The sequence below is a fragment of the Oncorhynchus mykiss genome, chromosome 18 (assembly GCF_057628025.1).
Source record: "Oncorhynchus mykiss isolate SJ-2025 chromosome 18, ASM5762802v1, whole genome shotgun sequence".
NCBI lineage: Eukaryota > Metazoa > Chordata > Actinopteri > Salmoniformes > Salmonidae > Oncorhynchus > Oncorhynchus mykiss.
This window is the reverse complement of record NC_143039.1, coordinates 50,483,237-50,508,043: the sequence shown is the minus strand read 5'-3', so window position 1 is coordinate 50,508,043 and position 24,807 is coordinate 50,483,237. Positions and strand designations below refer to the sequence as shown.

The window sequence follows — 24,807 nt, the reverse complement described above, 5'->3', positions numbered from 1 at the left end:
GCATTTAAAGGGAAGGTCATCAGTACTAAGACTCACCACTCTGCAGCTGTAGCAGTTTTAAGAGGTGCATTTAAAGGGAAGGTCATCAGTACTAAGAGTCACCACTCTGCAGGTGTAGCAGTTTTAAGAGGTGCATTTAAAGGGAAGGTCATCAGTACTAAGACTCACCACTCTGCAGGTGTAGCAGTTTTAAGAGGTGCTTTTAAAGGGAAGGTCATCAGTACTAAGACTCACCACTCTGCAGGTGTATAGCAGTTTTAAGAGGTGCATTTAAAGGGAAGGTTATCAGTACTAAGAGTCACCACTCTGCAGGTGTAGCAGTTTTAAGAGGTGCATTTAAAGGGAAGGTCATCAGTACTAAGAGTCACCACTCTGCAGGTGTAGCAGTTTTAAGAGGTGCATTTAAAGGGAAGGTCATCAGTACTAAGACTCACCACTCTGCAGGTGTAGCAGTTTTAACAGGTGCATTTAAAGGGAAGGTTATCAGTACTAAGAGTCACCACTCTGCAGGTGTAGCAGTTTTAAGAGGTGCATTTAAAGGGAAGGTCATCAGTACTAAGAGTCACCACTCTGCAGGTGTAGCAGTTTTAAGAGGTGCATTTAAAGGGAAGGTCATCAGTACTAAGACTCACCACTCTGCAGGTGTAGCAGTTTTAAGAGGTGCTTTTAAAGGGAAGGTCATCAGTACTAAGACTCACCACTCTGGACGTTGGTTCATTTTAACAGTGAAATGTTTTTATTTGGGAATATTTATGCATCCAACAACAAACAAAACAACAGGATATTACTTTAAAAAATTGAAGAAGAGATTAATAGAGTGTATTTCAGGGTATCAAAATGATCTCATGTGGAGATTTTAATTCTATTTCTAATGTGATGATTGAGAGATATCCCCCTCCTAACAGATCCAGCATTGTTAATCTTGAGTTTAATAACCAATGTCTTGGTCTTGGATTATTCGATATTTGGAGATCTAAATGTCCTGATAAAAATGACTTCACTTGGAGTAACAAGGACATGTCCAGATGGTCAACAATTGACTTCTAGTTGATTTCTAATTCATTAGATAGTACTGTATGTAGTCAAGGTATCCATTGAACCATCGATTCTTACTCATCATAAAGTTATATTCTTATCTTTAAATATTAATGGATCTGAAGTTAATAAAAACAATCGGAGTTATTGGAAACTCAATAGTAGACTGTTGGAAGATGATCAAGATGGGCTTTCAAGATGGATGCCAAAGATATTATCCAAGACAATTGGAGGAAAGCCCAACTATTTAAGTCTTATGGGAAATTTGGGGAATTAATGAAGTAAGACAAACAGCCATGAAGAGAGGTAAAGAAATTGCTGACCTTAAAAGATTGAGGGAAGATAAAGTATTTCCCTTTCCCTCCTTTCCTTAACTTGATCTAATCTTTATGGAGGACCTTGGTGAAGAAGGAAAGGGTCTGTTATTCTCTTTACAACTACAAATGGACCGAATGTATGAAGAGAGAGCAAAAGGAGCATTTGTAAGATCAAGAAGGAGATGGTTGGAAGAAGGTGAAAAAAAACACAAAATACTTTTACAATATAGAGAGCTTATTAAGCTTATGCTTAATATAGATGGCAAAGAAAATGAAAACCCCAAAGATATTTCAAAATATGTTTCAGAATTCTATGGTAACCTTCATACCAGTAATGTCTGTCCTACTAGTGACATGTCTGCCTTTCTAGACTCTGTCAAAGACTATGCAAAATTCATAGATGAAGACTTCCAAAAGTCGTGTGATGAATTTATTTCTATTAATGAAATTTAAAAAAATTATCAGCAAGTTTAAAAGAGAACAAGTCTCCAGGGAATGATGGCATTATCAGGTGAATTCTATAAATATTTTCAGGAGGATATTATTGAATTTATATTTCATGTTTTTAACATCTATGATGTTAGAAAATTGGAGACCAATCGCATTAATGAACAACGATGGAAAGGTCTTGACAAAATCATTGATATCACCCAGTCTGGTTTTATGAAGGGCAGACATGCATTTCTTATATGGCACTTCATATAAATAAGGATAGTTTTAGGGGTATTCAGATACAAGACAAAGAGACAAAATCTTCACATTTGTTTTTTGAAAGATCATAATGAAGTCAGGAAAGCAATTGAGTGTATTAATGCCTTCACACATGTATCAGGTTTATCTTTCTTCATCTGGACGTGTACTTTTATCACAATCTGAAGGTCCAGATGAGTTTATACCTCCCTTGCCTTGGACATTCCTCTGTCAGTAACTCAAATGGTTGATACTAAATTATTTAACTTCCTATGGAGGAATAAACCTCATTATTTAAGAAAAGTGGTAATATGTAGAACCCAAAGTGAGGGAGGGTTGAATGCTCTGGATTTTAAGACCTCTAATATAATCTCTTAGATCAGATGGATTCAAAACTATTTAAGAAATAAGGATTGCATTTGGAAAATAATCTCTAATTTAATATTCCAACAGATTTGGTAGTCTAGAATTCTTACTCAAATGCAACTTTGATATGGGTAAAATCCCTATTGAGCTTGCTAAGTACTTCTAACTTGGAACCTCATGCACACATAGGTATACAATCTGGAATAATAAAGACATAAAATACAAAAGCAAGTCTTCGTTTTTCCAGAACTAATTTGACAACAACATTATCTGGGCTAAACAATTATTGAATAATGATGGACAACTACATGATTATCCAGAATTTATTAGAACACACAATGTTACATTCACTCCTGAGGAGTATCACATTGTTGTTAGAGCCATCCCTAAAGGTGCTATTCTTCTTTTAGGAGAATATAACAATACTCCAAGTGAAAAACTGTTGAGGATTTTGTAGCCTCAATACATTTCGAAGGAATTGACATTTTAAACTATAAATGTAATAACATGTATATAAGGAAACTATGTCAATATGTTACTATTCCCTTTGCTAAAATGTACTGGAATGCAGCCTTAGGACAAGTGTACTGGAATGCAGCCCTAGGACAAGTGAACTGGAATGCAGCCCTAGGACAAGTGAACTGGAATGCAGCCCTAGGACAAGTGAACTGGAATGCAGCCCTAGGACAAGTGAACTGGAATGCAGCCCTAGGACAAGTGAACTGGAATGCAGCCCTAGGACAAGTGTACTGGAATGCAGCCCTAGGACAAGTGTACTGGAATGCAGCCCTAGGACAAGTGAACTGGAATGCAGCCCTAGGACAAGTGAACTGGAACAAAGTCTCGTTGTTGTCTGGTAAATATTGTATATCTAATAAGGTGAAAGAAGTATCATACAAACTCATTCATAGAATCGACCCTGTAAAGACCTTTATTATACACAGATTTAAAATAGCCATTGATAACAAATGTGTATTTTGTGGTTGTGACCCAGAGACTCTTGACCATTTATTTTGGGACCGTTCTTATGTCAGAAGATTTTGGAGTGAGTTAGAAGATTTTATTTGAAAAGAAATGACTATTAATGTTATTTAAGAGACTCTGATATTATGTTTTATTTTGATCCAAATGACATGGGCCCTGATTTAACTTCCATTGTTAATTTGTCTATCTTTCGTGGAAGATTCTTTATCCATGAAATGTAGTGGGCAGAGAACAAACCCCTCTTCACGTGATTTAAGATAGATTTGAAATATTATTTTTTGAAATGATCAGTAAATGTCAAAACAAAAAAGCAATACGCACCTTAAAAGTTTTTGGACAAATTGAAAATGTATGTCGACATGTAACACTGTTTATGCACTCTTATTTGTATATTGCTGTTTTTGTATTTGTTGTTTTCACAATTTCAAAAGGAAGAAGAGAAAAAAAGAAAGAATAAAGGTAGCTGGTCCAACGTTAAACCAACTCGGAAGTTCAAACACATTCAAAGCTCTTCCATAGAAGCCGTTCCTCTTTGGGAATAATTCCATGGGCCTAATTTAGATAATGCATGTGGTAACAAGATGCCCAGCGCTTTAACTCAAGCTTCTGCCATCCTCTCCTCACCCTCAACATTTCAGTTGCATCTCGTACCTTACACTGTGACTGGCAGCATGGTGTGTGTGTTTGTCTTTCATTATGATTAAACCATGCTGTTACAGCCAAATACAATTTGCTGTTAACAACTTTCCTATACAGATTAAATCCCTTACATGCTCCACAGTAAGCTGCTCTATCTGCACTGATTGATTAAATAATTTAATGTTGAGCTAAATGTAAACAAACCAAAAATATTCAAAGGTTTAAACAGGAACAGAAAGGAACAATACAAACTAGTACTTTTTGGAGGTCCGAACCTGTTCAGAACTTTATTTTGCTGGTTGGAACAGAGGAAAACTATTTTGGTTCCAACCCCCTGCTCCTGAAAGTTTTTCTTGAGTGTACTTTTAACAGAGCTGAGATTTACTTCAAAGTGCAGTCATCCTATTGCTTACAGCCTCACTGTACACCTATCAAGTTACACCTACACTCAGAGACTGATACACAGAAATGTTCCTGCAACATTCCCTTGAAACGTGTCTAGAACAATAATATCTTATGTTCTAAGAACATGGCAACCATTTTCTTGGTGGAATATTTTCCTAACCCACATAAAACTGGACACGAGAGTTCTTGCAATGTGCCTATTTATTTCTGCAATCCTCGTTTCTCTGTCACACTGTTGCCTTGTTAGTAGCTATAATGTGGATACAAACTCACTTAAAATGTCCTTTCTCCATTTCAGAAGTTCAAGTTATCAATGCTATATGAATTTACTTATTTTCCCAGAAACTTTTCATACTGTACCTCCTCCTTTTCAAGTTGAATACTATTGAATCTGTAAGGATGAAAATTACACTACCAATAGATATTAAATTATGTAAATACTGCATGGTATTGTGTGTACCATGTGCCTGAAGTAGGACCTTCGATTTTGGGCCATAGGATCATGGGAACCATAGTTCTCTGATGTGTCCAGGTATCTGTACCATGTCTTTCACAAAACCTGCAACATGAACTAGAATTAGGTAAAAAATAAATTAATCCTAGCATGGGTTTTAACTGAACAAATAGGTGTTTTGACTGCAACTACCCTTCTGATATTCTCACCCAGGGAAAATTTCCTGCCACTTTTGATTCAAATTATAGCTGCCTGAAGCCTTTACTATGTACGCACCATGGTAGACATACATACGGAAGACCTGAGATCAGCCACCAGTCGTTTTTATGTGGCTGTTTAATGCTACGATTTAATGCTGACCAAGTTTAACTACCCTTATTGCAAGATGAAGCCTCTGGTAAATGTGGATTATTACTGTAACATTAGCAAATACATCAAACATTTTTCCTTTGAGTGGTATTAACCAAGTTCTTACAAAGAAGAACACGTGTAAGTGAACACTGACATGTTTGTAGTGTTTGTTTTTAAAACATGCTAAGAAATTAACAACATTTTACACTGCATTTGATGGCATTTACCACATCTGGTTAAACAAATGTAACAAGGCACAGTCTCTCTCTCACACACTTGTCATTTTAGTGTTAGCACACAGTTCGGCAACACACTACCCTCATACATTTCCACATTCCATTTCCAGGGGGCAGCAGCAACCGGTTTAGGGGATGTGCTCCACCAGGAAGCTTTGATAATTACGCAGGTGTGGACAATCAGTATGATGGTCATTCCCGGGGAGGGAGGAGGCCAGAAGCCTTTGTTTGTTTCTTTGTGTTAAAGGGGAAGCCTGAAAGAGATTTGGAGGAGATATTGGGAGAACCTGGAACTTTACCAGAACAAACTGGTGAATAAATTGTCTTTCCTCTGACCGTCTGCGGCGAGGGCTTCCCCTGGCACTTTGCATCCTATTAATGTGTTTGTTGGATTAGCCTGGAAGTGGTGACTATGGTGACTATCCTCTCCCCCTGGCCGCATGTGAGCCAGCAGGTGGCAAGGGCTACCCCTGGTTGTTTGTAGACTATTCATGGCCTATGGCGACATGTGCTCTCTAGGAAATAGGGGGAAAGGTTATGCACTAGGTATGTGTTTGTTGAAGGAAATGCAATCACAAATTCACATCCATTGTTCAAAGTTTACCCAGTGCACATCATCACGACAAAAACAACATCACAACATGTTTTTTATGTGAAACCAATAACTAGCCCGCTAATATTGATATGCTTTAAGGGCTAGTTAACTGCTCTTTAACCTAACCTGATTTAAGATGTGCATCTATGTGAGAAATCAGTATATGAGGACCGTGTTGTGTATACATGTGCCCAGGAGACAGCTAACTTACAGAGTTCAGGACCAGCTCTGTCTTACTCTTGGTCGACCAGTCCAAGCAGATTATTCACATGTTGTTAGAGGAATTTAATTCCTATATGTTCATTAACCAATTCAATTATAACAAAGCAAAACACTATGTCAGTTTCTAAGAATTTGTAAGGTTCTTATTTGCATAAAATAGACAAAGATCAGTCTCAATATTAATCAATAGCGTTTATTCCCAAGAGCTCTGGTCATAATACTATGTACATCCTCTCAGATACAATGGCAATATAGTTCACAAGCCTTCTCTCATTGTCTGCCACCTGTTAAACAATCTACTACAAGCCCAAGGTCTCTCCCCTCCCTGGGTAGGGACAGAATGTCCTGTAAGGAACACAGTATTTCAGCCGGTCTGACGATAGCTCCATTCGTTTCTAACAAGGAACAGAAAGTCCTTTTTCTAATTCTTGACTAAAACTACACACCTTATATTCAGTATTATGATTATAATAAGATTCAGATGTTCATACAGTAACAGAGTAGTATTCTGTTTAGTTATAATTCTAAGCTTAGTCCTTAATTATAAAAATCCCATAACACATGTTCATGGTAAAATAATGTTTTTGTTAATTTGCCTGATTTGCATGTTATTTTGGCATTAATTCATGTCACATATCAGTTGGCAAACATTGTAAAAACACACTAATTGAGTGAATAAAGCTGCATAATTGGGAGATAGTCGCTTCTTGAGTAAGGCAGCTCTGAAACACAGGTTTTTCAGCCTAGCTCAGTACTTTCTGTGATGCTGGGGCAGCCAGCGAAAAAAACAGAGTGTAGGCGTTGGCAATCTTCTCTAGTTGCGTCGGGATTGGCTCAATGTTCTGTCACTCATGTGGACACTAAGTCACCGCAGAATCTACAGGGAGAGCTAGGCAGTTCAAGCCACCTTAGGTGCAGCCATAGATTTACATTAGAAGTGCCCATCCAAGAAGGCTCAAGTTCTTTGGCCACAGATAAAAATCATGTTTTATCCACCGTAGCTTTGATTGGACTGTCCGGGAGATGACACTTAATGGGATGACCTGAAGTATTCTGTTTTTAGAAAATGTTAAGCTGTTTTCAAATGAAACACAATAGCTTGCTCTTGTTAATGCTTTTCTGATTGGATGACACTTAATATATTGTGAAATCTGTTAATGTATTGTAATGTTTTAAAAAATGTATAATTGCCTTAATATTGCTGAACCCCAGGAAGAGTAGCCTTGGTAGCAGCTAATGGGGATCCTTAATAAACACAAATACAAATGTTGACATCATACTTTCAAAATCTTAGCTAGCAAACTAGACAAGCAGTCATCATCATGAATCACATCGACAATCTTGGCAAATCCCTTTCAATGCTTGTCATATGAAGAGAAATTATATACAAAACGTATCGGTGCTCATCGGCCATTGGACATAAACATTACACAACATGTCGGAAATCGCTAATTCATCAGTAAGTGGTTTGGAAGGAATCAGGGGCTAACTGCCAGCGTTGCAAAGGATTTACTATTTTGCTTCCTCTGTCTGCTATTCAGTGGAAAGGGTGTGTGTTCCAAGTCTGGGTTTAAGGATTTAAAACATCTGTCAGAAAGAGTCTCTTTTCCAAGCTTAAAAGGATAAACATTGACACATAACACCATGGGCCAGAAAATGTTTAATACAATGGTCATGCTGTCAAACCAGCATGACTTATGCCGCTTTCAAAACAACTGGAATCTCTGCCTGGGAAAATACACTTTGAACGGTCATCCAACTCTGAATTCCAAGTTGAGAACTCGGGCCTCTTTCTAGAGCTCCGACCTGAAGAGCTCTGACGTCATGATTCAACCTTGTTTTTTCTGAGTTCCCAGTTGTCTTGAAAGCACCATAAATCCAGAGAATGCCAGACTTTGATGACAAACTTGGATGACAAAATTTGCCCACAAGAAGGACCGCCACGCTACCTTCCTGTTCAAGTGATCACAGCACAACATCGTTGAGTCCAACAATGTCTTGTATGCTTCTGCATAAATGCTGTAATATGCCAGATATGTATGCTGTAGCTAATAAAGTAATACTAAGTGTATGTGGTGTGGTAAACTGTTAGTAGCCCATGTGCATCACCCTAATAATGTCACGCCCTTGATCTGTTTCACCTGTTCCTGTTATTGTCTCCACCCCCTCCAGGTGTTGCTTATTTTCCCCAGTGTATTCATCCCTGTGTTTCCTGTCTCTCTGTGCCAGTTTGTCTTGTATGTTTATTCAAGTCAACCAGCGTGTTTTTCCCCATACTCCTTTTCTATTCTCTTTTTATAGTCCTCCCGGTTCTGACCCCAGCCTGACTACTTTCCTGCCTGCCCTTCGGTACCTATTGGACTGATCTGGTTTTAACCTTCTTGCCTGTCCACGACCATTCTCTTGCCTACCTCTTTGGATTAATAACATTGTAAGACTCCAACCATCTGCCTCCTGTATCTGCATCTGGGTCTCGCCTTGATAAATAATTTGGTCCCTTTACCCCTCAGAACTTCGCCTACTGTTCTGACTTGGCGGTGCACATGTAGCCTGTTTTAGAGAAATGTCATCATTGAATATTGTAAGAGCTTTCTTTGTCTGCTTATATGTCCCCTTTATTTATCCTACGGTTCTGACTTGGAGTACAGGCAGAATACTGTTAGAACAGCCCATGTTCTGAATTCTGTCGCTGTACATATCAAAAGTGCAGAACATATAGTTATATGGACTACGTCCATCTTAGCCACTCATTAATGTCTTAATCGAAATTACGGATTGCCTCTCATCCGCTCATTGTTCCCTTATGCCCTAGTTTGTACATCTCAATTGTTACAGGCCAATTGCTTATCTATCTCATTGGTATCTTAGCCATCATTTTAGGCAATGTTGGAATGATTTCATTGTTTTACTTACTTTGTGTATTATAATTAGCTCATGTGCTTTTCTTGACAAGGAGGATATACTATATAATGTTGTTGGGTCTGTCACCATGTTTACCAGTGACAGTCTCTTCTCATTTAAATATTTGTTTTCAACAAAATGTTCAGTAAAGTTCTTATTGACTTCAAATCCAAATCCACAAGAAGTCAGTAGTATCCACATTTCTTTAAGCAAGTCAGCCATATCAGCTATGGTTTTTGAAAAGGCAGTAAATGAGGATGAATGAACTGTTTCGCTGATAGCCAGGTGTAGCGGTGGTAAGGATTCACTCTGTGGTGCTGAAAGGAAAGCTCTATGTAGGACCTAACAGTTTGTGTGCACCATTGGTCACTGTCATAGTACAATTCATGTATTGTTTAGTGTTGTGATGTGTAGTGGCTCTGCTGGCACTTTAAATCTTGTTGCCCCACCAAGATTTAAGGTGCATTTGGAAAGTATTCAGACCCCATAACTTTTTCCACATATTGTTACGTTACAGCCTTATTCTAAAATGGATGGATTAAAACATGTTCCTCATCAATCTACACACAATAAATCAAATCAAACTGAGATGTTATTGCGGGGTGTAGCAAAACATCCACATTTTGTCATTATGGGGTATCGTGTGTAGATTGATCGGGGGTAAAACAAATGTGATCCATTTTCGAATAAGGCTGTAATGTAACAGAATTTGGAAAAGAGTCAAGGGGTCTGAATACTTTCTCGAATGCACTGTACATGCTAAAATCGCCACTGGGTAGAGCAGATATTTTTGGGATGCCGATGCTCCTCATTCTGGGAGCGCTGCTTGTCTAGGTAACATGCTGTTACTTTAGCTCTGCCAGGGCCATTGACAGTATGTAGATGCATGACTTTAAGGGTATTTTGACCCGCTTTTTGTTTGTTTGTTGTAAATACAATCTCTAGATACGGTCTTCATCATCACCTGGACTGTTAAATAAAAACTTAAATAAAAAAAATGTGCACCTGGACCTCTGACTCCATCTCAACTGTTGATCCCCCACACCAACTAAATAGGCACACATAAAGTCACAGAAACGTTCAAATGTTATTTTAGTTGGTTTATAAAGGAACAGTATTACCGTAAAATATGCTTATAAAAACCGAAGCAAATAAAGAACAAACACATACAATTTCCGATAATGGCTGTGTGGTTAATACTCATTAAATCCTTGCTTTATTCTATAAAAAAAACTTTATTACAACACAAAGCTTTTCATAGAACTGTGTCCGTAAAATGTAGGGCATCTATCAGAGGGAAGAGTGGACAGCAATTGAAACATACTTTGAGACAAAATTAATATCAGCGATGAGTACAGTAGTGGCATCGTATCCATGGTCAAATCTTTTGCATGCTACTCACTCACTCTCGCCTCTTTCACCCCGCAAGAGTTATGACCACTGTGAGAAATGTCAATTCTACTTCGATAATGGTATTGACTTTTATAAACAAGCTTGTTTGGAGTTGTTTTATTTTTCTAACATCCTGCTGCACAAACCTTGCCATTTTGATTCTTAAGGATGAACATTTCTTAACGCACTTCATGCAGGTATCATACGCAAGGGTGTTAGCACCATGTTTCATGTAAAGTCTGTCGATGACAAACGTCTAAGAAGGCGTATGGTTGTGAGATGGTTGAGATGGACATAAACGCTGAGTTCAAGAGTTGATATGGGTTCCTAAGAGCACAGGGATTTTTTTTTTGTTGTTGCCCCAATTCCAAACCAACCATTCCTTCCATTCCTGAAGACTTTGTTAAGTCACCTCGTGCATCTGAAATATTTGTATTGGTATCAGCAATGTGGTAATAGCCACACCTAGCCCTCTGGTGGGCTTGGTGGAGTTTCCATCATATTGCGTACACCTATGCAGTCCTTTTTGTTTTATGAAGGGAACTCATAAAGGACATAGGGGTGGTGATGTGGGACAGGTTACGTTGGACCACAGAGTCGACACTCAACCAGACATCCCTACAAGGACTCACCTGTCCTGCAGTGTACTCAATAAGATGAAAAGTTCAAATCATTGCAGGCAGAAATATTACTAACAGAACTACAGTCGTTCCCGAGTCCCGAGCCTACAGGCAATCCAATGTGGTGTCAGGGCAATTGGTGTGAATCTGTACGGAAATCTGTGACACTCAATTCAGGATGATACATTACGCTACGTTGAATAAAATAGTGGTCGTACAATATCATGCGAATTGGAGAACATATAGCATTGCAAAGTCTTTGTCTGAGACCACGTTGCTTGTTGCACTGTAACAACAAAGGACAATTACGGGGACAATTTAAGTTGGCGGTTACGGGAACTAACTACAAAGGTTAGGAAGACTAAAATGACAAAGGTTAGGTGAATTTACATAGCAGGTGAATTGGATTAACGTTAAAATAAGGGTTAGGGGAAAGGTTAGCTAAAATGCTACAGATATCCCCGAGGCGGCTCGATCATGCAACCTTTGGATTGCTAGACTGTAGGGATCATACCTCTTGGAGGTGCTCAGAACTACACAATTATATTTTGTGCGGCTCTGAGGCCAGGCTGGGCAATCATATCTATTCTACACAATACATTTCTATCTGAACGTCCTGTAACGTTTGCACCCTCCTGAACAGACCCCAGGTAGTCCTCAGCTGATGGAATATGAATGGAATTGCAAACAGACCAGCTGTTGTTGAAAATATTATGGGTGGATTTATAAAGTTGATTTGCCAATAATAGTCAATAAACAATGATTGTGAACTGACATGATAAATTGCGGAGATGAGATCGCTGAACACCATTAGCCTGCTGAGGCCTGTTTAAAACCAACAAGAGACCTGGGCTTACAGATGACCCCGCACATTGAATGCAATGGCATCCTAGATAGCTACAATGTGGAGTCCGGAACATATCTGGCGAAAAGTCCATAGGTTTACCTGTTTCCAGTAATCTTTTTACTGAATTCACATCTACTATCCATACCTCCTTGTTCATCCTTCTGGATTGTCCAATATGTGGATATCTTTAAAGAAACCGTCTGAACCAAACCGGCACAGTGCTCAAGACGAGCTACTGCATATCCTACTGTCTACCACGCCTGGGGTTATGTGCCGGTTTGGAGAAAAGGTTTGGAGAAAAGTTTCCTTACAGATCCACACATTATACAATCTGGATGAATGGACAAGGAGTTACTGATTATAGATATACCTCAGTGATAGGATTTTCACAGAATATGTTCTGGGTTCTGTATTATAGCGTTCTAGGACACCATTGCAATTCATTGCATCCTATGTAGGGCTACAAGAGACCTTCAAGCCCAGGCTATCCCAACAACAGATTCAGATCGATGTGCTTTGGGGAGGACAGTAGGAATGTAAGAAGTCATGCTTGACTGACCCTGTGTCCCAGTACTCTTTCCCTGTCTCCTATCCTTCAATATCACCCTATTGCCTTTACCTGTTAGGCCATTTCAGATCTCTGGTCAATGAGGAAAGGAAACTCTTGAAGTGTACTGGGACATGGTATGACATTTAAAAGTTCCACTTGATGTCCCAGTATTGAAGCGTTTCCTTTGTTGTTTGTGATTCCTCTTCAGCCAGCTCCTGGCTTCCTGTGGTTAGGGATGTTACTCCTACTGTCTGTGCTGTGCTTCCTGCCCCTGAAAGGAAACCCCCAGCGCAAAGTTGAAAATAAAGACTTCTGACAAATCTGTTGGATAAAAATGTAGTGTCATTTGTTCACCACTTTCATACATCTATCTTGTTCTTCCCACATCATCTCCGGAGTGAGAACATCGTCTGATTTAGACACTAGTTTTCTGGGTTGGCTTTGCCTGCTGCTATGGCATTGCCTTGACTTAGGACGGGACTCAGTAAAAGGCACATTTCGACAAGGGCACAACACTGTCAACATTGCGCTTTCTACAGGCAATTCCCTGACTGTCTGTAGACTGCACTCACAGTAAACGCTGCGAATGTTGGCTCAAGCGTAAACTACCTTTCAAGTGCAGTGTGCTTGTCGACAATGCGACTTATGATTGAATCCCAATGACAGATCTTATTTTCCAGAGCTAAAGCAGATACAGCTTTCCGGTTAAAATCCCCGTCTCCACTCTTAAGCATCTCCTTAATTCATCGAAAGAATCAGTGACATTCGTGTACTAAATCATGATTCTTTCAGTACTTCATTCTTGCTGACAGCCTGTACGAGAGATGAACTGCATCTCAATAACTGTTCTTGAGTCATATTTAGCCATATCAGAACTGCAATGGAACATGGTCACGAATTAGAGATAAGTGTCATAGTACTGTTCATACCAGGGATGCAGAGGATCTGCGGCTCCTCCCACTTGCCACCCGGCAGGCACACGACCAGAGGGTTTCGTCTCTGCTGGAAGCCCTGGGCACAGTAGTAGCGCACAACGGCGCCCGTCTCGTACCTCTGGCGAATTTTGCCAAACGCGAGTGCGTTTCGGACTTTGGGGGGAGGGCCACACGAAGCTGTGGGAGGAGTTACGAAAGACTGTAGGTGATAATGTATTTTAAACCGAAAACAAATTCATGAAAAGTTGAAAGACTATTTGTCTGTTAAACACATTCAATACCGTTTCGGGCAGGACAGTAGTTTGGGACTGTATTGAATGTGTGCATTAAACATCTACGACTAATTCTATAGACCTCTAAGTTACGTCAATGTAATCAATTGCATAGAGGTAGTTACAGGTACAGTAGGTAAAGGAACTGGTCTATTGCTGCCTGTTTGTAGTAACATCATGTCCATTACTCACAGGTGCCTTTCTTGCAGGTGTAGGCCAGGTGGTAGTTGCAGGGCACGTCACTCCAGTGCCCAGAATCATGCCATACCATCACCACACAGTCCTCTCCAGACAGGAAGTAACTGTCAGGCTGGCCCCTGTACCAGTTCTCATAGAGCTGTGAAGACAAGTCTTTTCCTTTAGTCTTTGTAGCTGCATGTCATCCTGTGGACAGGTTTTGACCCAGTACTTTTTCTCCGTCAAACTAATCTGTCTGGACTCACCAGTGGGTTGCCATCGGACCAGTGGAAATCCCCCTCGATTGTCTTGTCGTTTAGTCCCGTCCACTGATACTCCTTAAAGTTATCTGAGGATAGAATAACACATTTTATTTGCTTTTCAAGCAGTAGTCCTATCGCTTCTCTAACAAGTTATACAGTAGGTCTTTGTCTTCGTGCTTCCACTGCTAATATCAACAACTCTGCCAGGGTTTGCATTGCCAAATGACTGGGTTTGAAGTTAATTGGAGGTAACATGGCCTGTAGTTTAGAACACGCTGAAGCTGCCCGCAGCACTTCCATTGTTTTTTTGTTAATATCAGAAGTTGGTGACAGTGGCTAGTGACAGTGACAGTACAGTTTGTCACTCTGGTTAAAAGTAAGTGTGCATCTATTACCATTAGCATGTGGCACTTCCGCCCAGCAGGGTCAATGGCATGACATTTGTCCTTCCTATGCTAATAAATAGCACACATAAAACCTTGAGAGCTAGCCATTGTCTTTTCGATGTATTCATGTGCAGTAAACTGGTACACTATGCAAACAAATGAAGTAGCCTATCAATGGAAGGGGAAAGGGGGTGTACGAAGTTTGGTGGCTTGCTGCCACTACTCCCAGCGTACTGTTAATGAAGTCCTTCTCTTCAGGTGTCATGATTGATGCCAGGTGGCCCCCCACCATGCGACAGTGCTGCTCCGCCACCTCCCAGCTCAGCCGCTGGTTGAAGTGCTTGTAGCAGTTCCCGTGGAACTTCTGCCAGCCCACCTCACACTGCTCCAGATCTAAGAGACAGAACAGGAGGGAGGGAGGGAGGGAGGGAGGGAGGGAGGGAGGGAGGGAGGGAGGGAGGGAGGGAGGGAGGGAGGGAGGGAGGGAGGGAGGGAGGGAGGGAGGGAGGGAGGGAGGGAGAGAGAGAGAGAGAGATTTTATTAATTCATTTAAATGATTGAGAAGGAAAGGTAAGATTTGTTGAGATTTTCTGACCATTGAGCAAGAAAGAAAGAGAACGGTTGGTTTTGAGAAACAATGAGGCGATCCAAACTAAACTACCTTAAAGACCTTGGCCGGGATTCAATCTAAGACACATTGTCGACAAGTGCAACGCACTTGACTTTTGAAGGAGATTGTTTACGCTTGAGCCGACATTCAAGGTGTTGACATGAATGTGATCGCCGCGAAAGTCAGGAAAATGGCCTTTTGATGGAATCCTTGCCGTACATTTTCCCTGATTCACGGAGCAGATGGATCCATGAGGTCCATCCATCTAAAGAACACTTCTCATCTCACCTTCCTTCCATTTCTATTTTCTCCTCCCTAAATCTGTGTGACAGGAACACAGCGGCATAGCAAGCAGGTCTCAGAGAAAAGCCTACGTCAGACAGAACTGAAGGGGGACAATTGTTCCAAAAGCAAGGTTTTGTCCCCTTTGAACAAGGCGGGTCTTTGAGTTTGACAGGCTCCTAAAGCCACAGTGTGTAAGATTTCCCTTTTTATTGATTTTGAGTTGGTTATCAACAGACTAGTTCTACAAAACTAGACTAGCACAACTGTCTTACCTAATCATAACAAAACAATGAAGGACCTCTCACTTCCTTTGGCTTCTTTTATTTGTGAAGATGACTGGAACATAGCTGACTTATTCTGCTTCAGTACATACAAACCCCAAAGTATTTTTTTACTGAATGTGGTAATGCATTACTGGGGGATTTACAACAAGCACTCTTACAATTACGGAGCTACTGTAACAGCCGAATGACGAGCTCACCTGTCTGACAGAGGTCACCTCCATAGCTGGGCAAACAGAGGCATTTGGTGCTCCCGCCCATCTCAACGCAGGTGCCGCCGTTGGCACAGGGGTCCTCCAGACAGGCATCTGAAACACAGCAAGAGTTGTACAAGTAATAGGATGATAATGTCATGCAATTATAGCCTAGTGTGTAGAAGGCAGTGACGGCGGCAGCAGCAGCCAAGAGGAGAAAGAAAACAAAGGTGGTTAAAATATGAATATGATGATAAAAGAGTTGAAGACGGAGGAGTTTAGAGATTATGTAAAGAAAAAGCGAAGGTTGGTCAAGGTCTGTAAGGCTGCCCGAATAAGGTGCTTTATCTCCTGCCCGAATGACGTTCCATTAACTCAGTTTGACCACAGTCCTTGTCATGTTCGCTGAAGATATCCCCTGTAACCTTGAATGATTCCCCACACTATTCTCCAGGTCAAGTACTTGTTAACCCTCAGGGTAATTTCGCCCTCTTCTGGTGAGGATGAGTCATTTCTATCACATCTACAATTATGCTGATTTCAGTGTTGTGCTAATTAGAAATGCAGTGATGGTGATGTGATATAGATGGCAAGGGAATTTGTAGTACTGTCTTTATCTGCAATTGATTGCCTAAAATGAACCTGTTGTGATGTTTTCCATTGGTTACACTTTTGCATGTATCTCTGTGTAGATGTAGTTATATTTTGGTCTGGAACATATTACCAACGTACGGTGTTACGTTTGCTGACAATTGTAAAAATGAACTAAGACACATTATGGATGCCTCATACCTTATAGTGGTATTTCTGCAATCTACTGTAAATGTAACCTGGGCTGGAACCAGAAGTGAGAGAGTGAGACTTAGACATCAGACCATTTGGTATCAAAATACAAGAACACCAAATATAATCTAATTGAAAGTATCCCTTCGCCTCTTGTGTCAGACTGGATGGAGCGCACACATGTATCAGACAAGAATACCTCCCTGTTCTCCTATCCTTTCGTACCCTCCAAGCTCATCATTAAATTCAGGGCCCTGGGTCTGAACCCCGCCCTGTGCAACTGGGTTCTGGACTTCCTGGCGGACTGCCCCCAGGTGGTGAAAGGGGAAACGACACCTCCACTTTGCTGATCCTCAACACAGGGGCCCCACAAGGGTGCGTGCTCAGCCCTCCTGTACTCCGTTAACCCATGACTGCGTGGCCACGCACGCCTCCAACTCAATCATCAAGTTTGCAGACGATACAACAGTAGTAGACCTGACGAGGCAGCCTACAGGGAGGTGGTGAGGGTCTTGGGAGAGTGGTGCCAGGAAAATAACCTCTCACTCAACGTCAACAAAACAAAGGAGCTGATCGTGTACTGCAGGAAACAACAGAAGGAAAAGGTGGAAAGCTGCAAGTTCCTCGGCGTACAAATCAATGACGATCTGAAATGGTCCACCCACACAGTGAGGTGAAGAAGCCGCAACAGCACCTCTTCAACCTCAGGAGGTTGAAGAAATTCTTGGCCCCTAAAACCCTCCCAAACTTTTACAGATGCACAATTGACAGCACTCTGTCGGGCTGTATCACCGCCTGGTACGGCAACTGCACCCCCCGCAACCGCAGGGCTCTCCAAAGGATGGTGCGGTCTGCACAACGCATCACTGGGAGCAAACTACCTGCCCTCCAGGACACTTACAGCATGCCACAGGAAGGCCAATAAGATCATCAAGGACATCCACCACCCGAGCCACGGTCTGTTCACTCCGTTATCATCCAGAAGGCGAGGTCAGTACAGGTGCATCAAAGCTGGGACCGAGAGACTGAAAAACAACTTATATCAGACTGTTAAATAGCTATCATTAGCCGGCTTCCACCCGGTTACTCAACCCTGCACCTTAGAGGCTGCTGCCCTATATACATAAACTTGGAATCACAGACCATTGAAATGATGGAACACTATTCACTTTAAAAATAATATTTACATACTGCTTTACTCATCTCATATGTATATACTGTCTTCTGTTATACTGTATTTTAGTCAGCGCCACTTCGACATTGTTAGATCTAATATTTATATATTTCTTAATTCCATTCTTTAACTTACATTTCTGTGTATTGTTGTGAATTGTTTTTAGATACTACCGCACTGTTAGATACTACTGCACTGTTGGAGCTAGGAACACAAGCATTTCGCTACACCCGCAATAACATCTGCTAAATATGTGAATGTGACCAAGGAAATTTGATTTTATTTTGCTTAACATGCAACCAGCCAGTAGGTGGCACCAAAGTTCCCGTATTGAGTTGACACAACACTCACAAGGCCTGTACAGTGCCTTCAGGCCCCTTGACTTTTCCCCACATTTTGTTACGTTACAGCCTTATTCTAAAATGGATGAAAAAATATATCCTCAGCAATCTACACACAATACCCCATAATGACGTTTTTTAGAAATACCTTATTTACGTAAGTATTCAGACCCTTTGCTATGAGACTCGAAATTGCATCCTGTTTCCATTTATCATCCTTGAGATGTTTCTACAACTTGATTGGAGTCCACCTGTGGTAAATTCAATTGATTGGACATGATTTGGAAAGGCACACGCCTGTCTATGTAAGGTCCCACAGTTGACAGGACATGTCAGAGCAAAAAAACAAGCCAGAGTTATTCTGTGGAGATAGGAAAATCTTCCAGAAGGACAACCATCTCTGCAGCACTCCGCTAATCTGACCTTCATGGTATAGTGGCCAGATGGAAGCCACTCCTCAGTGAAAGGCAATTGACAGCCTGCTTGGAGTTTGCCAAAAGGCACCTAAAGACTCTCAGACCATGATAAACAAGATTATCTGGTCTAATGAAACCAAGATTGAACTCTTTGGCCTGAATTTCAAGCATCACTTCTGGAGTAAACCTGGCATCATCCCTATGGTGAAGCATGGTGGTGGCAGCGTCATGCTGTTGGGATGTTTTTCAGCAGCAGGGACTGGGAGACTAGTCAGGATCGAGGAAAAGATGTACGGAGAAAAGTATAGAGAGTTTAATGATGAAAACCTGCTCCAGAGCGCTCAGAACTTCAGACTGGAGCAAAGATTCACCGACCCTAAGCACACAGCCAAGAAAACACATGAGTGTCTTCGGGACAAGTCTCTGAACGTCCTTGAGAAGTCCAGCCAGAGACCGTTTTTTATTTATTTTATTTTACCCCCTTTTTCTTTGTGGTATCCAATTGTTAGTAGTTACTGTCTTTTCTCATCGCTACAACTCCCATACGGGCTTGGGAGAGACGAAGGTCGAGACTCATGCGTCCTCCGAAACACAACCCAACCAAGCCGCACTGCTTCTTAACACAGCACGCACTCAACCCGGAAGCCAGCCGCACCAATGTGTCGGAGGAAACCCTGTACACCTAGCGACCTGGTCAGCATGCACTGCGCCCGGCCCACCACAGGAGTCGCTAGTGCGCGAGGAGACAAGGATATCCCTACCGGACAAACCCTCCCTAACCCGGACGATGCTAGGCCAATTGTGCTTCGCCCCATGGACCTCACGGTCGCGGCCGGCTGCGACAGAGCCTGGGCTCGAACCCAGAGTCTCTGGTGGCACAGCTAGCACTGCGCCACCCGGGAGGCCCAGAGCCTGGCTTTGAACCTGATCGAACATCTCTGGAGAGACCTGAAAATAACTGACTGTACAGCAACGCTTCCCATCCAAGCTGACAGAGCTTGAGAGGATCTGCAGAGAAGAATGGGAGAAACTCCCCAAATACAGGTGAGCCAAGCTTGTAGCATCATACCCAAGAAGTCCCGAGACTGTAATCACTGCCAAAGGTGCTTCAACAAAGCACTGAGTCAAGGGTCTGAATAATAATACATGTAATATTTCAGTTTAGATTTTTTTTATAAATGTGCAACATTTCTAAAATCGTGTTTTTGCTTTGTCATTATGGGGTATTGGGTGTAGATTGATTAGGGGGAGAAAAAAACAATTTAACACATTTTAGAAGAAGGCATTAACCTACCAAAATGTGGAAAACGTCAACCGGTCTGAATTCTTTCCGAAGGCTCTGTATCTGGCTTCACCTGTGTCGAGAAAGCTCGAGGTAGAAATGGTCCTTAACTACAATTGTAGGAACAGATTACCCAACCCCCGATTTTAACCATTGGGCGGATGACAAAATACAAGATGCTGTGTCAGTGGTTAGGGCAACTTCTACCTAATCTGCCAGGAAAGTAAAGCACCAGCGGTTAAACCAAAACTTAAAGGTCATGTCCTCTAATTTAGATGTTCACTTTAATGGTTACGCCTCTGTGTAAAAAGCACATGACCTAAAATGAGACAGCAAATGTAGCATTTTATACAATTCAGTTCAAGTTATCCAACAGGCTGGTTTATGGTCTGTTGGTTTAGTGGTTTTATGAATGGTCCCGTCCTGTATGAGTTAATTCCTTAGAGGAGAAAGCACACATGTTTAAAGAACAACCAATGCTGTTAGCTGTGCTTGTGAGATGCTGCTTCTGACTCTCCATCTACACAATCACAATCTGCAAAGACCCATTTTAGATGAGATGACACGGAACTAATCATGTCACACTGATGTCACTTCAGCGTCAAACAATAAACCAGCCTCAATAGTTTCCCCTTTTCCCATTAAGCAACTCTTACTCTATGATCAGACTGCCATCTAGGAGGTCATTGTCATTCTTCAAATGATACGTCCTGTTACACTGGGAGATTGGTGGCATTACAGACATTTGTACCTCAATTAACATTACAAATATTCTGATAGATGTCATTTAGATATCGACAAGAAACATTCCATTATTGTGGTTATATAAGTGACATTCTGTGCTATACAATCTACTATAGACTAACTCAATAGCTGCTGAGTTAGTTTAAAAAAAGGTGCTGATGTTTTGTAACCGGGATGCTGTCCCTCTATGAAATCAATATTATCTGTAATCTTTACCAATAAAATGTCAGCGGTGTTGCATTTGGGAGTCAGTGCTGTTACATTCAGAGTTAGTGGAGCTACAATGCAAGGACAAATGTTTGTCCGGTTGAATAACGCTGGGTTTTTTTTTCTCCATTTGGAATTGTGCTCAAATTAATACGGGCCCCTGGTAAGAGGAGATTGACTGTCTGAATGCTGAAACATTCAAGACGGTGAAGTTGCAAGTTGGACATCAGTCTTGCAGGAAGAATAGTAGGAGACAAACAAGCATTGCAATTCTCTTTCACAGAAATGGTGTGTCCGGGCAATACAGTACTTCATAGAAGTCAATCTTTGAGTGAAAAAAAAAACATGATGCACAGCAAGACTGGTTTGTTGGACAAATGGCAAAAGGGAGTTGTCCCATATATCTGTCAATGACGAGAAGCAGGGTGCTCTTTATCTGGGAGGGAAGGGAAGGAGGGTGAGTGGGCTGCTGAGACAAACAGTGAGACAGACGAAGAGGAGCCGTTGGGAGGCTGGTGGTTTGCAGAAAGTAGAGCAAGGCAGCTTGGGGTGGGAGTGGCCAGGGTTTAGTGCATCATGGTGCCGAGCAGCAAGAGGAGGGCGGTTAGGCTGGTTAGGGTGGCTCTAGTGTTACCTGAAATCTTCCTGGCACTGCCCACGGCAGCCCTCTCATTGGGCAACATGAGCAGGGTGGGTGGCTGGGTGAGGCCGAATTCCAGATCCAACCGGCCCTGATCCACGGGGGGCATAAGAGCCGTCACCCTCTCCGGCTCAGATGTTTCTGGGGGACCTTGTGTCGTGGAGGTGGTGGGGCTCCAGGTCCGTGTGGCCCACTCTGTGGAGGTGTACATGGTGGATGTGGACATGGTGGCTGCGGTGGGATCCGTACTTGAGGTGGACAAGGAGTCTGACCCAAACAGATCAGGTTCTTCTGAGGAGTCTGGAAGATCTGTCTGGGAAGAGGTGGAAAGGGGTTCCCCGCTGTATTCAAGGTCTTCCTGAGACTCTTGGGGTGCAGAGGTGGTTCGGTGCAGATCCCAGCTGGATGTTTGCGACTCAAGGGGGAAGACGGTCACTTTTTCTCCCAGGGATGGTTCATCAGTGCTTGGCTCATGTCCATTTCCGTCTTCTTCAGGGTCCGTGGTTGTGGGATCCATCTCTATTCTGGACATGGTCGTTGTTTGATAGCCCAGAGTGGTAAACTCGACGGACAGCTGGGAGGTGGTGGAGAGGTCTGGAGACTCGGTAGTGGCTATGCCCTCTCCAGACCCCAGGTGCTCCTCATCAGACTCCCCTGGTGCCAGCTCCACTTCTCTAGAAGGTACCAATCTCTCTGGAATGACGATACCCTCAAAATCTAGACTGGTGCTGCCCTCCAGCCTAGCGGAGGAAGTTCCCTGCGAGGTTACTTTTGGATGGCCTACTGTGGAGTACACATCCAGTCCTAGCTCCTCCGAATGATCCAGTCCCGATAAGATGCTGCTTGAATGCGTAACTCCTGTCTGCTCCTCACTGGGAATGCTGGTGGCTCCAGGGGAGGCAGACATGTGAGTGGTGAAGGAGGAGGAAGAGGAGGAGGAGGAGGAGGAGGAGGAGGAGGAGGAGGTGGGGAATCTGTCTGTGTGGATTCCCTGGTGGACAACTAGTTCTATCTCTGTAAAGAAAGTACAATAAACATTTTTTGTTGCATGATAATCAAGTTCTACACGGCTCTACAATGACAAAGTAAATAGAGTTAGGAGTAACTTCATGTATCATAAAGCTATCGGCCTAAGTATTTTAGGAATTGGCTGCCACATTGGCCATACCTTGGGACACATCTCCAGATCCATCCAGGGGCGACCACACTGAGGTTGCCTTTGCGTGGGGGTAGAGGGTAGACCATGCTGGGCGGGGATCAAGCTCTCCCGGGGACTTGGTAGAGATGGATGTCTCCTCAGGCTCTCCCACGATCACCTCTTTGTGTCTTCTCTCTGCGGCATGGTCACGTGCCTCGGTAGCATTCTCTATGGGTTCAAAGGCCATTGTGGTAGTCTCTTTTGTATTCTCCCGATGACTCTGGTTACCTCCTGTTGTGCTGTAGTTGGCTTCCACTTGATCCAACTCGAGATTGGTCTCTGGCATTGGCTGGAAGTGCTTGGAAGATCCTGACTGTTGGTAGTCAGTTTCCTCCGGGTTCATCTCTGGCATCGGCTGGTAATGTCTGTGTGGCTCGTAGGACGGCTCAGGGAATTCTGGGGCTGTTTCCAGCACTAGCCGGTAGAGACTGGAATTGCCTTCGTGGAGAGAGTCTAGAACACTAGAGGTTCTGGGTAGTGAAGTAGAATTTTGTGAGTGATAGTCTCCTTCGTGGAGAGAGTCTGGCTCACTGGAGGTGTTGGGTAGTGAAGTAGAATTGTGTGAGTGATAGTCTCCTTCATGGAGGGAGTCTGGCTCACTGGAGGTGCTGGGTAGTGAAGTAGAATTCTGGGAGTGATAGTCTCCTTCGTGGAGGGAGTCTGGCTCACTGGAGGTGCTGGGTAGTGAAGTAGAATTCTGGGAGTGATAGTCTCCTTCGTGGAGGGAGTCTGGCTCACTGGAGGTGTTAGGTAGTGAAGTAGAATTCTGGGAGTGATTGTCTCCTTCATGGAGGGAGACTGGCTCACTGGAGGTGCTGGGTAGTGAAGTAGAATTCTGGGAGTGATAGTCTCCTTCGTGGAGGGAGTCTGGCTCACTGGAGGTGTTAGGTAGTGAAGTAGAATTCTGGGAGTGATTGGCTCCTTCGTGGAGGGAGACTGGCTCACTGGAGGTGCTGGGTAGTGAAGTAGAATTCTGGGAGTAATAGTCTCCTTCGTGGAGGGAGTCAGGCTTACTGGAGGTGCTGGGTAGTGAACTAGAATTCTGGGAGTGATAGTCTCTTTCGTGGAGGGAGTCTGGCTCACTGGAGGTGCTGGGTATGGAAATATAATTCTGGGAGTGATAGTCTCCTTCATAGACGGAGTCTGGCACACTGGAGGTGCTGGGTATGGAAATAGAATTCTGGGAGTGATAATCTCCTTCGTGGAGGGAGTCTGGCTTAGTGGAGGTGCTGGGTATGGAACTAGAATTCTGGGAGTGATAATCTCCTTCATAGAGGGAGTCTGGCTTAGTGGAGGTGCTGGGTATGGAACTAGAATTCTGGGAGTGATAATCTCCTTCGTGGAGGGAGTCTGGCTTAGTGGAGGTGCTGGGTATGGAACTAGAATTCTGGGAGTGATAATCTCCTTCGTGGAGGGAGTCTGGCTTAGTGGAGGTGCTGGGTATGGAACTAGAATTCTGGGAGTGATAGTCTCTTTCGTGGAGGGAGTCTGGCTCACTGGAGGTGTTGGGTAGTGAAGTAGCATGCTGGGAGTGGTAGTTTTCCTCTACAGGAAGTGAAGTCTCATCAAAGGGCTGGAGAAGGTCCTGGGAAGAGGCTGTATGGGTGAGGGGGACCTCTGTGCTTGACAGGGCAGTAGGGGGAGTCCCCTGCAGATCCTCCTGAGCAGGAGCCGACTGGAAGACAGGGAGGGATCCCAGGACACTCTGGGCCTCTCGCTCCACTTGCTTGCTATCCTGGCTCAGATAGAGCTCCTCAGCAAGCTCCATAAGAACGACAATATCTTGTCCGATGTCCTCTGGCTCAGTGGCCATGTAGTCCATGGGGGCATCAGTGTGAGGATTCCCAACACCTGAGAAGAACAGGGGTTAGACAGGAGAGTCAGGGAGATAGGTTTATCTCTGTTCATATGACAAACACCTTCTCTGCATAACGTCACAACAGAATCGCCGGAAGCATGCAATCCGAAACAATCTCTGGCAATACTAAAACCTATATGATCTGTTTTAGAATGAA

At 42.8% G+C, this 24,807-nt stretch overlaps 1 protein-coding gene across 1 annotated transcript in view; it reads right to left on the bottom strand.

Annotated features, from left to right (window-relative positions):
- Positions 1–10,280: 10,280 nt before the first annotated feature.
- The window catches only part of LOC110496314 (brevican core protein), a 36,143-nt gene continuing 21,616 nt past the window's right edge, over positions 10,281–24,807 (bottom strand). The window contains exons 7-14 of the mRNA XM_036952889.2: positions 22,763–24,643; positions 21,589–22,608; positions 16,014–16,121; positions 14,872–15,030; positions 14,255–14,337; positions 14,004–14,148; positions 13,534–13,716; positions 10,281–12,875 (exon numbers count right to left, since the gene is read on the bottom strand). Coding sequence (XP_036808784.2) covers positions 12,748–12,875; positions 13,534–13,716; positions 14,004–14,148; positions 14,255–14,337; positions 14,872–15,030; positions 16,014–16,121; positions 21,589–22,608; positions 22,763–24,643 — 3,707 coding nt within the window. The 3' untranslated portion in view covers positions 10,281–12,747. The remainder of the gene's footprint in view (positions 12,876–13,533; positions 13,717–14,003; positions 14,149–14,254; positions 14,338–14,871; positions 15,031–16,013; positions 16,122–21,588; positions 22,609–22,762; positions 24,644–24,807) is intronic.